At 46.6% G+C, this 14532-nt stretch overlaps 1 protein-coding gene and 1 long non-coding RNA gene across 3 annotated transcripts in view; both read right to left on the bottom strand.

Annotated features, from left to right (window-relative positions):
* The window catches only part of LOC140699563 (uncharacterized), a 40228-nt gene extending 38859 nt beyond the window's left edge, over nucleotides 1-1369 (bottom strand). The window contains exon 1 of the mRNA XM_072972218.1: nucleotides 1244-1369. Within this exon, the coding sequence (XP_072828319.1) occupies nucleotides 1244-1327 (84 nt within the window). The 5' untranslated portion in view covers nucleotides 1328-1369. The remainder of the gene's footprint in view (nucleotides 1-1243) is intronic.
* A 7368-nt stretch (nucleotides 1370-8737) lies between these two features.
* On the bottom strand, nucleotides 8738-12430 carry LOC140699597 (uncharacterized). Of its 2 annotated transcripts, none has more exons than XR_012077806.1 (3): nucleotides 12286-12430; nucleotides 10408-10516; nucleotides 8738-9012 (listed from the first exon to the last, which is right to left on the bottom strand). It is a non-coding gene; the product is annotated as an uncharacterized lncRNA (long non-coding RNA). The 2 variants fall into 2 exon arrangements; XR_012077807.1 differs by having other exon boundaries at nucleotides 12298-12368.
* Nucleotides 12431-14532: the final 2102 nt, after the last annotated feature.

Raw genomic sequence — 14532 nt, 5'->3', positions numbered from 1 at the left:
CTGAATTCAGATTTGGGATGATGGTTCTCCAGGACATTGGTCTACCATCTTCTCCGCTGGCTTTACAAATTTAAGCCGCTCTTTCTTGCCCCAAATCCTTGTCTCCTGATGTGTTGGCCTGTAATACACGAGTAGAACAAGCCTGGACTCGGAAACACAAACATACATTGAAAGTACGCATTTGGTATATTAAATGACATGCTTCCACTCGTATTCCTGAGGTTTTCTTCTCTTGACCACTCCTACTATATTTTTGAAAAACCTGTCATGTGGACACATTTCCATCTCTAGCCACTACCCTTCCAGGTAAGAACTGATGCCAAGAAGGTAATGAAAGTTGCTAGAAGGTATTACCTCGCCAAAAAAGAGCAGAAGTGGGTTCTGGCTGATGTTCAGGAGCAGGCCGGGGCACCTGACAAGATGTCATAAGTACGGATAGACATCTGGGCACCAAAGGAGAAGCTTCTAAACTTCCATGAGGGACTTGTTGGATAGGAAGGAACAGTCCCAGACTATAGTTCTGATCCCACCACGAGCTTCCTGGGCAAGGCTGGGCAAGTTATTTAAATTCTCTAGACCCGTGCTGTCCAACACGGGAGCCACCAGCCACATGCAGGATTATGATGTTATTCTGTAGCCAGACAGAATTATAAATAAACACTTTATTGCAAAGGGTCAGCAGGTATAATATTTAAAAACATTATTGGTTATCTTGCCCTAACAAGTTATTTTTGTATGTCTAGCTTTCTGTGGTTTGTAATGCCTGCAACTAATGATTCCCTTACAGTGAGGTATTTTGAAATTATAAGTTACTGGACACAGTACACTCATATCACAGTTGAAAAAACTGATCCCAATAAGCAAGGTGATCTGACTTATTAGTTATGAGCAGGGGCTCTGGGGCCAGCCTGCATAAGTATTAATTCTCACTCTCCCTCCAGGGAGTTCTGTGTGAATCTTGGACAAATTATTGTTATTGTTGTTGTTGTTGTCGTTGTCGTTGTTATTATTTGTGCCTCTTTTTCCTTACCTTTTAAATAGCGAGGAATATGTTGACTCTATCCCCTACAGTGTTGGCAGGATTAAATGAGTAAACGTCTGTGCTGCCCACTTCCCTGGGTTTCAGCATTCTCCAGGCAATCAGTGCCAAACGCAGTGGCATTCTCCACTGTCTTCGTCAGTCTGGGATTCTGTAACAAATTACCGTGGGTCGGGTGGCTTAAACAACCAGCATATTCCTTACGGTTTGGAGGCTGAGGCTTTCAAGGTCAATGTATCTGGGAGAGGATTGCCAGCTCGAAGATGGCTGTCTTCCCACTATCTTCATGGCCCAGAGAGGAGAGAGAAGCAAGCACTTTGGGGCCCTGTATAAGAACACTAATACCATTCATGAGGGCTCTACTCTCATGACCTCATTTTATCCTACTAATCACCTCGCAAAGGCCCCGCCTCCCTGTACCATCACCCTGGGAGATGAGGTATCGACAGATGGATTTTGAGGGGATGCATTCAATCCACACATCGGCTAACTCTCCCAAACATGCAGTCATCAAACCTGTAGCTAATTTCAAAATAATGTTTATATCTCTCTACCCATTTCCATTCCTACATCTACTAACACTGAAGCCCTGTTACATTTTATTTCTTATTTTCCTTGTAGAGGTTTAATTGATTCCTCTAACTCCAAGGCTTCGCTCGCTCCAGTCTGCTTGACAGCCCTGCCAGGTAGGTCTTCCTTAAATCACCTTCCCACTTCACCTGGTTGTTTTTTAGGTGTAAATGTCAGAATTCTCTCCACACCCGATCCTACACCTTTAATCCCTTACACTACCGCTCACTATGTTATTTTCCTATTACCACTGTAACAAATTCCCATAAGCTTAATAGCTTAAACTAGCACAGAATTTTCAGCTTATGGCTGTGTAGGTCAGAGATCCAACACAGTTCTCATTGGGCTAAATTCAAGGTACCAGCAGGGTTCCTTCCTTCTAGAGGGTCTAGAAGAGAATGTTTCCTTTTTTTTCCCCCCAGTTTACAGAGGTCACCCACCTTCCATAGCTTGTGCCCCTCAACTTCCTCCATTTTCATGGTCAGCAGCCTTTCTGAACATTGCTCCATCGCTACACCTCCCTCTGATTTTAAACTCAGCTGGGAAATATCCTCCATTTTAAGGACACCTGTGATTACATTGGGCCCACCTGGACAATCCGGGCTACTCACCCTATTGTCTCATCTCAGGATCCCCTTGTCCCATCCCACTCAGTCAGTATGTATGTGGCTGTGACATTCACCTTGTGTAACATTTTCTCTCATGAGCAATTTATGGTTCAAGGCACTTATAAGTGCCTTTTTGTTTTTCTTCCTTATCCTTTCTACATTCAGTATGTCTGGTGAGATTATATGAATCCTTTTTATTTGTGCCCCTGCACTAATCTTTAATAATGTATCATGGGTTTAAAAGGCTAACTAATAGACAATTTAGGAGACAGAAATCCTCTAAGATTTTTATCCTAAAATATCTGTCAACCCTTTTGCCATGTACAGTAACATGTCACAGGTGGCTACCCTGTGGCCGGGGAGGGACATGATTCTGCCATCACACTCCTCTCATTCTCACCAATGTGCTGATCAACTAACCAAGGACCTATGCTCTCAACTTCACTCACTTCCTCCTCCTTTCCATTGACTATCCTGTTCCCACCGCTTCCTTCATTCACCACATCAGGATTTCATGACCACATTCTTCTCTAAATGAAATGGGTATCTTGCATCTAATGTCTGACAGCTGTTCTTATTCTATATGCACACACTGTCCTACTCATAATCCCGTCCATCTCTTTATTTTCCTAGAATCATCCAGAAGAATCAGTTCCATGATGATGATGACGATAGTGACAATGATGACAGGGGCCTCTCAAGGATTCTGATAAAGAGGGAATCGATAAAGGGAGGGAATCATTGCAAAATTGCCCCAGAAACAGGCTTAAAGGTAAATAACTCTTATAGTGTTTAATGAAATTGACTAATATTTAACTATTTTTAAGACTTTATATCACTGAATTTAAAATTTTAACGGGAATTTTCATTCACCACTAACCAAGATTCAACTCTAGGACCAAAATCTAAGGATTTCTGTCTTCTAAAAAATTGCCCACTAGCCTTTTAAACACGTGATCCTTTTAAAAAGTTTAGTGCTGGGCTGACAATAAGCAGGATTCATATAATCTCACGAGACACAATGAATGTGGAAAGTCTAAGAAATAAAAACAAAAAGCCATTCATAACGTCTTGAACTTTACGTTGCTCATAGGAGAAAATGTTTGCCAATGTGAGTGTCACATCAACATGATGACTGAGTGGGATGGGGAAGCTGATCTTCCTCATCAGTCATTTATGCTGATTTGTTAGATGCCAAAACAGTTTCCTCATTGAAATTGCTTCTAACAAATATGGAAGAATTTAGGTTCTACCAAAAGCAGGCTAAACATTTTCCCCTGCTTTCAGGTCTCTGGACTGAATGTCCCCACAAGAAGGACATGATTATGTTTCGTAGGGAAGTCTTCCTGAGAAGCAACAGGCTTTCCTAGGGCAGAACTGCAGGGCCCCCCATGGAGGGCTGGAGGAGGGCTAGAGGGGACACTGGAAAATCAGCAGGAGTGAGTTCAGATACTGCTGCTCAGGTCGCCAAAGTCAGCATTGCTATCTCTAAGGATATGACATTCTCACAAATGTTCCATGAGTGAAGGAGCCTGTGAACACTAAGCAGGTTGTTAAGACACAGCAGCACATAACTTGCGTGACAACACAATTAGAGTATGATTTGATATTTGGAAAATAATTAGCCCATTGTTCTTTGAAACTGCAGCAGTAGCAATAGAAATAAAAAAGACTGAGCCGTCTTGGAGACAACAATCAATAAACAATTCTAAATCTGCAGAATTCCTTGACAATATTCAAGCAATGAGCTAGATGTGTGCTGCAGATACCTCTTACTGCAGGGCTCACTCCTGCAAAGCATAGAACTAGTTTCTCAGCACACAGAGGGAACCAAGTCAAGATTCCTAATCTTTTGAGATTTACTATATGGCTGGAAAGATCAGACAAGTACATATAGCCAAATATGATTAAATGTAATCAAATATTATCAAATGTGATTTGAGCACAGACAAAAGTGAAATTCCTTTCACCTGGGATGTAGAGAGACTTCTTCAGAAAATGTGGCTTTGGAGACGGCCAAAGACATGGGTGGAACTTTGGCAGAACAGGATGTAAGGAATTTAAAAACTTATTCTAAAATTCATATAAAAATTCAAAGGATCCAAATATCCAAAACAACTTTGAACAAGAAAAACAAAGTTGGAAGACTTGCACTATCTGATTTTCAGACTTTATTTTATAAAGCTACAGTAATCAGAAATTATGGTGTTGGTGTAAAACAGGAAAATAGAATAATGGAACACAATAGAATGTTCAGAACTAAACCAACACTTATACAGACAATTGATTCTCAAAAAGGATGCTGTGGAGAAAGGGTCTTTTCAACATGTAGTGCTGGAACAATTAGATAGTGATACACAAAAAAAAAATGAACTTTGATCCACACCTCACAAAATATACAAAATTTACCTCAAAATGTATCATAGATCTTAATAGGAAATCTAAAACTATAAAACAGCTAGGAGAACAAGCATAGGCTTAAGCTTTACGGCCTTGGGTTTGGCAAATATTTCTTTGCTATGACACCAAAAGTATCATCTATTTTAAAAAGAAACTGATAGAGTGAACTTTGTCAACATGAAGACTCTTCAAAGCTCTTCTAAACACTGCTAAGCAAATGAAAAGACAAGCCATAGACAGAAGCTATTTGCAGATCATAAATCTGATAAAGGTCTCTCTTTGTATCTGATCCAGAATAAAGAGGTCTCAAAATTCAATAATAATTCAAACACCTGAATGAATGAATGAGGCCAGAAAACACACTTCAGTAAAGATATCCAGATGGATAATAAGCATATGAAAAGATGCTGATTAAAGATGTCATTAGTCATTAGAGAAATACTTTTAAAAGCCACAGTAAGATACTAGTTCACATACATACTAGAAAGAATACGATTAGAAAGACTGACCTTACAAGGTGCTGGCAAGGAAGTAGAGCAACCAGAACTGATACACACCACGAGGAATTTACAATAGTACAACCATTTTAGAAAAGTCTTTAACAGATTCTTTTAAAAAGGTAAACACCTATGTATCATGTAACCCAGACATTCCTCATCTGGTGCTTTAGAAAGGAAACTCATATGTCCATACAAAGACTTGTAACCAAATATTCACTGCTATTTTATTTATAACAGCTCAAGTTGTAAATAACCCATGCATCCATCAAGAAGTAAATGCAGAAAGAAATGATGGTCTATACAAACACTGCTCACATTAAACACTTCAGTAATAACTCAGCACTAAACAATACTCTACTATAAGACAAATAAGCTATTAATACAGCAACACAGATGATTCTCAAAATAATTACACTGAATGAAAGAAGTCAGACAACATAGAGTAGATAATGCATGAATCCATTCATATAAGGATCTTGAAAATGCAAACCAATATGTTGTGATAGAAAGCAGATCAATGGTTCCCAGGGGAAGAGACGGGGAGGGAGGGAGGGACAACAAAAAGCAGGAGAGAAGCTTTGTCGGTGATGGGTATGTTCACTGTCTTGAGTGTGGTCATGGTTTCTTGGGGATATTCTTATGTCAAAACATATTAAGCTGTACACTTTAAACGTGTGAAAATTATTTTGCCAAGTATACCTCAAAGCTGTTTTAAGAAAAAAGGCACTTTAGTCCTGATCCACCTCAGCGCCTGATTGGAGTGACATGATCAGTCCCTCACACTGTCTGCCTAACGGGAAGGTAGAAAAGCTCTCACGGAAGATAACATGGATTTTTCATTTGCAATGTCTGCCATGTAATAAAGAATTTCTAGACATGCAACATGTCCAGACTATATGACAGATAACATGAGAATAAGGAGCATTAGACAAAGGATGCAAACCCCCAGGTGATGTAGGCATCAGAGCTACCAATAAAGGCTATAAAATACTTTTAATATATTCAAGAAAATAAGGAAATGATGGGAGAATAGATAACAGGGTAGAGACTTTCACCAGAGAAATATACTGGAATGTATTTTTAAGAAAAATCAAACAGATACTCTAGAACTGAAGCTTTCAGCTCTGGAAACAGGTAAACAGAGCTAATCAGGATCTCTTTTAAGTAAAACTTTCAGTAATTCCGGGTAAAATATAACAACAATGTAATACAGAGCTAACTATGGAGAGAGAAGTTCCCTGATGACAAAACAAAGAGGACACTTAAAGCCCAGAGTGGTCATCTTGTGAGCTGATGCCACCGCACCCTGGAGGGAAGGGGTTTTCATCTGCACATAAATAGGGATACAATGTCCATTTAGGAAAAAGGGTCCATACCAGATGTAGAAGACTCTTCCTCTATATCTATATAGTCAGAGACAGGGATGTAAAGTGGCAGCAGAGGTCACAGTGACACAGGGCCCTGGGCCAAGGAGTGTGAGCACCTCTGCAAGCTGGGAAAGGTAGGAAGACGAATCCCTCCCAAGAGCCTCGGTGTGGAACTTAGCCTTGGCCACTCGTTGGTTTAAGCAACTGACATTGACCTTGCACTTCTGCACCCTAGAACAGTGGGAAGATGAATGTGTATTGCTTTAAGCCACTGAGTCTGTGGTCCTTTGTTACAACAGCAATAGGAAAGGAACTCAGGAACCAATATGAACTTGAACCACAGGCTGCCTGCTGTGCTGGCTGGAAGTCCTTTGTCTCTGATCCTGGGGGAGTGTCCTGTCCTCTGGCAGCATCCACAAACTACCTCATGCTAACTTGGCAGTTTGCAGAGGGTTAAATCTTAACCCTGCACAGTTCTTGATATTTAGTTAATAAAAATGATGGTGTCATCATGGGTATTTTTCCATCTTTTAAATACCCTTCAGTCTTCTAATAAAGCTACTTCTAATTAAGAGACTGTGTAAATAGTTTTCAATCTTCATAATAAATAACTGGTTTTATCTGGTTACTTAAATTATGAATAATAATGTTCACATTTGTAAAAGTTATTAAAATCAACATTGTTTAATGAAAATATCATTTCTTTTTGCATGAACATGTATTAACTACAAGAAATGTTCCATGCTTTGTTCTACGATTTACTGTTAGAGCCTTAAAGAATAATATTTTCCTCAAAAGATATTACGACAAAGGGATTTCTTTTGGTGGAACAGTTCCGGCATCAAATCTGGTGCATGTCTCAGGCCACTGGCAACACAGAGATGATAGAAATTAGGAGGCATTATAAACACAGAATCATTTTTAAAGGAATTAAAAAAACTGGATGTGTGTAAACAAAGAATCAGAGGATATTCTGGTGAAACAAATGTATTTTTCAGCTTAAGCAAGACACGGAGTGAATAAATCTGAAATGAAAAAAACACCCAGAGATTAGCAGCGAGTCATGCATGCAGTGTGAATGATCAAAACCAAGTTGTTTCCAAACCAGTGTGCAGGCTTGACGCCTTCATGAATCAAATCTGTGTGGCAACAGGCCATCTCGAATACATGTTGATGAGGTATTTATAAGCCCTTCACCATCCCAAATCAAAGCCCACGCACGAGCCACAAGACCATCACCTACACATTTGGAAAACACACAACATGGTGAATAGCACTTTTCTTGTTCAGTAGCCAGTGGCCGCGAACTGTGAGCAGACAGAGATACAGGGACACAGAGGCACCTCCCCTCACTCAGCTGATAAACTTCCGTGCATTCCTGGGGACAGGATTGTCATAAAATGCACCATGGATTGATCCTCCTCCTAGGAAAGGAACCGTAGGGCTGTCATTAGGTTTGAGCAGGGGTGGGTGGAGGATCTCGGAAGAGTTGTTTCAGAACAACCAATAGAATCCTTGGCCACCGTGACCACGAAAGACAAGTCCCCTGCCATCCCGGTAGGCACTTGGGCTCCTGACAAAAGCTGGGATCAGTAAAGGGTTGAGTAGAAGGCACAGGCCTGAGGGATGCCCCAGCAATAGGCAGGAGGTAGGGCCTGGTTTATACTGCTCTAGGTGTATCCCAGCCTCATCTGAATACGAAATCAGAAATTTGCAAAACAGCAGAGTTGGGGTGGATCATCCACTCCAGACTCCTCACCTTACAGTTAAAAGGGTGGCAACCCTGACAGGCAAAGCAACGTGCTAAAGGCAGAGCGTGGAAGTGGCAGCGCCAGATGAAACGCAGCGTGAAACCCCCGTTCAAGGCCGCTGACTCTGACGACGGGGCCAAGGTTTCCAACGAGGAGAATAAGACAGTGTAAATACTTTGTTCCCCCTAAAACCCCAAATGTTTTTTAAAGGCACAAAAACTCACCTTAACTAGCTCTCTTCTGAGGGGGCTCTCTTCTGCTTCTTCGTCTTTCTGTCTCCATTTCCCTCTCTCAGACACAAACACATTCAGTTTTGTGAAAGGGGGCTTCCTGCCATACAAAGACAGACTTCGCATCTTCAGAAAGATACCTGACAAAGCACGTTTCTCAATTCAAGTCTTTGTGTGAGTTCTGGGCAACTGGCTTATTTTCTAGAACAATCGGTAGTTACAAAATCAGGAAATCATTTTCCACAAAGGAAGAGTTCTGGTCCGTGTTGATAAAGTTGGGGATGTCACATTTCATGAGTCTGTTCGGCTCCTCCTCTGGCCACCTGCTGCTTCTGATGGCTTCCTGGAGCGGAATATCACTGTAAAGGGCTATGGTAGGGATACCAGCTTTGGCCTTGTCCAAGTGGTCCACTCCATTGATGTAGCAGTGAAAGAGGGACCTAGATTCGTGATTGCACTGCCAGAGAACACCTTGGGCAGCAGCCATCTTCCAAAGTCTGACACAAAGCTGTTCAGTCTGAATCTCTTCTCGGGAGACTCTGCATTGCTATAAAGAAAACCAAAATAAAATATCGTTCACACTTTAGCTCGGTGACCTGAAGAATCAGTTTTTGCCATCTACTGAGAGCAAATCCCTGCACAGAGCATACTGACATGCACTGGAAGTGAAAGACATCACTTCTGAACACATACAATTAAACCCAAGGCAAAAGTCTAAAGTGAGGGCCCTTGGACCAACCTGAAAAGACATCGTTCCCTGAGAATTCTCAATATTGGTGTCTCGCACACCAGTGTTTCTCCGTGGGACACTCAGATCTCTTCATCAGGATTCGTTAAAGTGCTTCTTAAAATGCAGAATTCTGGGGTGCACACCCTCAGAGTCTCCAGAGGTAGCGACTGGTAGTCTGTATTTTCATAGCCACCAGGATCACTAAACATGCTCAGGTTTAGCACCGCGGTCTACATCGGGTCACCTGAGCATCGACAATTCTGTCTCAAGGGGTGGGGGGTGCCATGTGTGTCAGGGTGCTGTCCTACCCACGTGTCTCCCCTGATTCTCAGAACTGACAGTGCTGCCCCATTGGGCACGAAATACCACCATTTCACAATGCATACGCAGGGCGCCCGACTGACAGATACAATCAGTGATAGGACAGGGGACAAAACTCAGCTTCCTGATACCTACTTTCACTTACTGTGGGACGAGTGATCAATTCAAGGGTAATAAATCAGTGAATGAGTGAATAACATGACTCTCGTTAGTCCCACGAGTGCCTGGAAGAGCAAGCCTGGGCACACTGAGAACCATAACAGCCTATCTACTTAAATGTCATCCTCCACAGATCTATGTAAAGGTTACTTCCATCCAGGCAGTGACTCCAGAAGGGCAAGAATCATGTATGAACACACTCTCAAATCCAGAACAGAACCTGACAACAATTAGGCTCTGGAGTCTGTGTTTAGCGAGTGTGGAATCTCAGTGATTCCAGCTCTTACACATTGTCTTCCCATCCCACCCCTCACGATATGGCCCCTATGACCAGTTCTCCCAGGGCTGGGGCCACGGAACCCATTTATAGGACTGGAAGAATCTGATCATATAAACCATCCCCCAGATTATCATCAAGAGTCACCTGCATTTCAGGGATCAGTAATCCCAGAAGCTTTGCAGTTCAGGCAGCTGAGGGATTTTTATATCAGCTCTGTCTTCTACTGTGACTGCCTGGGTGACATCAGACAAGGAATTCTGAAAAGCCTGAACTTTTCCTTTCAGGAATAATCTAATTAACAAATCTCGTTGACCACTCAAGAAATGTGATGTGAAGATCAATGATTTACACAGGAGTACAACATTCACTAGGTCGTGGACTTAGAATCAGAGAAAAATCATTTGAGAAAGATTGACAGAATGTAGCTTTAATGCGAATTTAAGTAGTCTTACCTTTCAGTAAATCATCTTCCCCTACTTATCACTTCACCCAAGTTTAAAAATGTTTGAGAACAGGGATGAGTGTGCCAGCAATCTGAGACCCAATAACCTAAAATGTCACCTAGGAAAAAGAGGGGAGTAACATATTTTTAAAAAGCATGGTGAGGATGGCGGGGCCATCACCAACCCCAGACTAAGAAGCTCTGAGTAATAGCTTTCCTGCCTGCCTGGGACATCAGCTGATATGAAAATCCACCCAGAAAACTCACTGTCCAGCAGCTCTTCCGTAACACAGGATACACTTTCTCAGAATTAAGAATTGCGTCCAGTAACCACTTCGCTGAAGAATAAAGACAAAGGAGAACAAGAGATTTCTGCCCCTCCCAAGGGAGAGCCCAGACCTCGGGCTGCATGCACTGCGCCCACCTCCCTGGAGAAGAATAAACTGGACAAGGGCGTTCTGCGAAACTGGGGCAGCAAATGTTGAGATGGGAACAAATTGATCAGCTGGCCAGGGACAGCCCCCTCCGTCGCTGCCTTGGCGGCTGCCTCAGCGCTCTCAGCCCATCCTGCCCACCTCTGGTGGCTAAGCTGTCAGGGAAACTGCTTTGCGACCTGGAGCAAGAGAGGCTGCCCTCAGGCCAAGCTGCGGAAAAGATGGGAGCTAAACCCCCTGCTCCCAAGCGGCAGGCTTCATACCCCCGCCAACACCCCGCGGCCCCCGCACCCTACTGCAACCCCGGGGAAATATGACCCGAAGAAGTGTGACCTGGGAACGAGGGGCAGCAGAGGCCGCCCCCACGTCAGGCCTCCAGAGAGATTGGTGCTTATCCTCCAGCTCTCCAGTGGCAGCCCCCTGTCCTCTCCACCTCCTGATCTCACTGCGCCCACCTCCCAGGAGCAATCAGACCGGGTGTGGGGTGTCAGGCGAATCTTGCGCCGGAGAGGACGTCCCCAGGCCAGGTCAGGGGAGAGGAGAAGAAGTGGCCCCATTAGGCGGGGCAGCCGGCCTTCGCAACTGCTTCTGCCCCTCGACCGCATCGGGCCCGTCTCCCAGGAGCAAGCTGACCTGGAGACGGGCATCCGGCTTCTTGGGCAGCAGAGGACGCCCCCAGGATTGGTCGTCGGGAAGAGGAGAGCAAATTGTCAGGCTCCGCGCTGCAGGTCTTCTACTTCCGCCATCGCCACCCCCGCACCTTAAAGTCACCGCCCAGGGCGCCCCTCCCCCAGCAGGCTGAGTGGGACAGGTGCGTCTGGTGATCTGGGGCAGGAGAGGCCAATCCCACACCAGGCCATCGGGGAGACAGGAGCCAATCCACCAGCTCCCCAAGGCAGCCCCTACCCCCGCAGCAGCCACCACTCTTGCCCATGACCTCACAGTGGCCTCCTCTAGGGAGCAGGCTGACCTGGAGATGGACGTCCGGCGAACTTGGGACAACAGAGACCACCCCCAGGGCAAACCACGGGGGGAAGTGGGAGCAAATGGACAAGCTCCATGGGAAAACCTGCCGCTGCTGCCACCACCCCCAAAGTACCAAGTCCAACTCCCGGGGTCAGGCCGACTAGGATACACGCGTCTCGTAACACAGGGCAACAGCGACCGCCCCCAGGACAAGACGCGGGGAAGATGGGAGAAAATGGGCCGCTCCCCCGCTGCAGGCAGCCGACCACCGCCACCCCTGCACCCTGACTACCCTGCCTCCCGCCCCCAGCAGGCAAAGTGGGACAGGGGTGTCCCGGGACCTGGAGCAGCAGAGGCCGCCTTCAGGCCACGCGGTGCAGACATGGAGCTAATCCACAAGCTCCTCCGGGGCAGCCTCCCTATGCCCGCAGCCACCACCTTACCAGCCCCCTGACCGCACCGCACCCATCTCCCAGGAGCAAGCTCACGTGGAGTCGGACCTCAGGCAAATCTCCGGCGGCAGAGGTCGCCCCCAAGCCAGGCCGCGGGGGAGAGAAGAAATGGAGCAGCTCCCTGGAACACATCCCCTGCCCCTGCCGCCTCCGCCGCCGCCTCCCAGGAGCAAGCTCTTCTGGAGAACCGCGTCCCGCCTCTAGGGCAGCAGAAGCCGCCCCTCGCTCCGCCGCTGGGGAGAGCGGAGCGAATTGACCGGCTCCCCCGCGGCAGCCCCCCTCCCCCCGTGGGCCCCGCACCTTAACGGCCCCGCCCCCACTCCGCACTCAGCAAGCTGAGTGGGACAGGAGTGTCCGGCGACCTGGGGAAGCAGAGGACGCTCCCAGGCCCAGCAGCCGGGAAATGGCAGCTATTCCACCCGTTCGCCAGGGGTAGCCCCGCTCCGCCCCTCTACCGCTGCCGCCGCCCGCTGACCTAACCGCCCCACCTCCCAGGAGCAAGCTTACCTGGAGTCCAACATCTGGCGAATCTCCGCCGGCCAAGCCCCACCCCAGGCCAGGCTGCAGGGAAGAGAAGAAATCGACCGGCTTGCCCGGGCAGCCTCCCAACCGCCACCGCCGCCGCCGCCGCCGCCGCCCCAAAGCATTGCAATAGCCTCCCGGGGTCAGGCTGACAGCAAGGATGTGCACTTGCCTTCTAATCCTGGCCACGTCCCTGAGCACCTCCCTGCATCCCTACACTCCCTGCACCTCCGAACCCCTGCTACACTCTGCAATTCTGCATCCCTCCACCCCCACATCCCCTGAAATGCCTGCGCCCTCCACAGCCCCTGCACCCCTGTCACCAGTTACACTTTTGCACTGCTTACACTCCTGCACCCCTGCATGTCCCACACACCACCTCTTGGGCCTTTGGCAGAGTCTCTGCTGTTAGACCAATGCACAGGGACTCACTCTTTGCCAGTACATGATGCATCAGTGGACGTCAGGGGTTGCCTGCAGGAAGGTACATGTTCCCGGTCACTAGCCTGGGCCACTAGGGTGATCTCTGTGAGGTCACCCAGGATGGGTTCAGAGATGCTGTTCTCTGGGAAGAGAGGAGTTGAAACCGGTCTTGAGGGCAGAGCTGTGCTCACCAGGCCGTCCACGCTTCATGTTTTACACAGGGCTTCGGAGAAGTGAAATGGATCCGGCCAAGTAAGACCGGCCTGCTGTGCGCCCACCTCAGTCCTGGGCTCTGAGTCAGACCGACAGGCTCCCACACTCAGGGCCCAGTTTGGGCACCTGAATTGTCCCTTTGAGGCATCCCATCAGTTCTCAGGATGAAGTCTGGCTGCTTCCACCCCATGGCCCTCCCTCCTACTGTGCTGGCCTCAGGAAGGTTCCTTATTTGGGGAAGAAGGCAGCCCACACCCTACCCCACCCCTCACGTTTCTCTAACCCAGGCTGGTGCTCTCTCTGCCCCTCAGAGTCTGGGAAGCCATCCCTCTTCAGTTATGTCCCTTCTGAGATGGACTTGCTTCCACTCAATTCTAGGCGAGGATGCACCATGGAATGCACTGGGTAAGAGAACCAAAATAAATAATTTCTTCTGTGAGGTTGTCTATTTATCTACTGGGGCTGGGCTGTGTGTAGTTTGCTACAGCTATTGGTGTGAGAGGCTAAAACAGCCTGTGTGTCCTTGTTTTGATCTCCCCGCTGTCTTTGGGTTTTCCCTAGACACTCCTGAGACATTTACTTCTTTTAGTTTTACTCCTGTTATTACACACGGGCCCTACTGACATGGAGGTAAGGTGTTGGGGGAGCGGGACAGAGCAGGGCATCTGCAGTCCTGTGATTAGTTCTCATTGAGCCTGTGCCCTGAGCTGTGACCTCCACAAGTGTGTCTCTTTCCCCCCACCCCAATTTGGGTGACACAGAAGGGATTTCCCTTCTCCCAGGTTGGTTAGGCTCTGGTAAAATTATTTCTCATTAAAAAAACAAACAAACAAAAAACAACTTCCCCCAATGAAACGGAATGTTCTGGGTGTATTTCAATACAGTTATTTTCTCCTTTCCAGGCAGGAAGCATGAGGAGTTATCCTCTGACCTTCATTCTGAGAACAGGACACGGTCCTGGATGTAAAATACATGAAAAAGAGCATGGGGCCCCTCTGACTGGCCCCCTGGAGTTGTCACACTCTGATTTCCCCACACTGAGCCTCCTGCTGGCCTCAGGGACCTGTTAAATCTACCTGCCCCCGGGATTCTTACAAAAGCAGGTTCTGCCTTGGGAGCTGTGAC

Source organism: Vicugna pacos, chromosome 11 (assembly GCF_048564905.1).
Source record: "Vicugna pacos chromosome 11, VicPac4, whole genome shotgun sequence".
Classification (NCBI taxonomy): domain Eukaryota; kingdom Metazoa; phylum Chordata; class Mammalia; order Artiodactyla; family Camelidae; genus Vicugna; species Vicugna pacos.
This window is presented reverse-complemented; position numbering and strand designations above follow the sequence as displayed.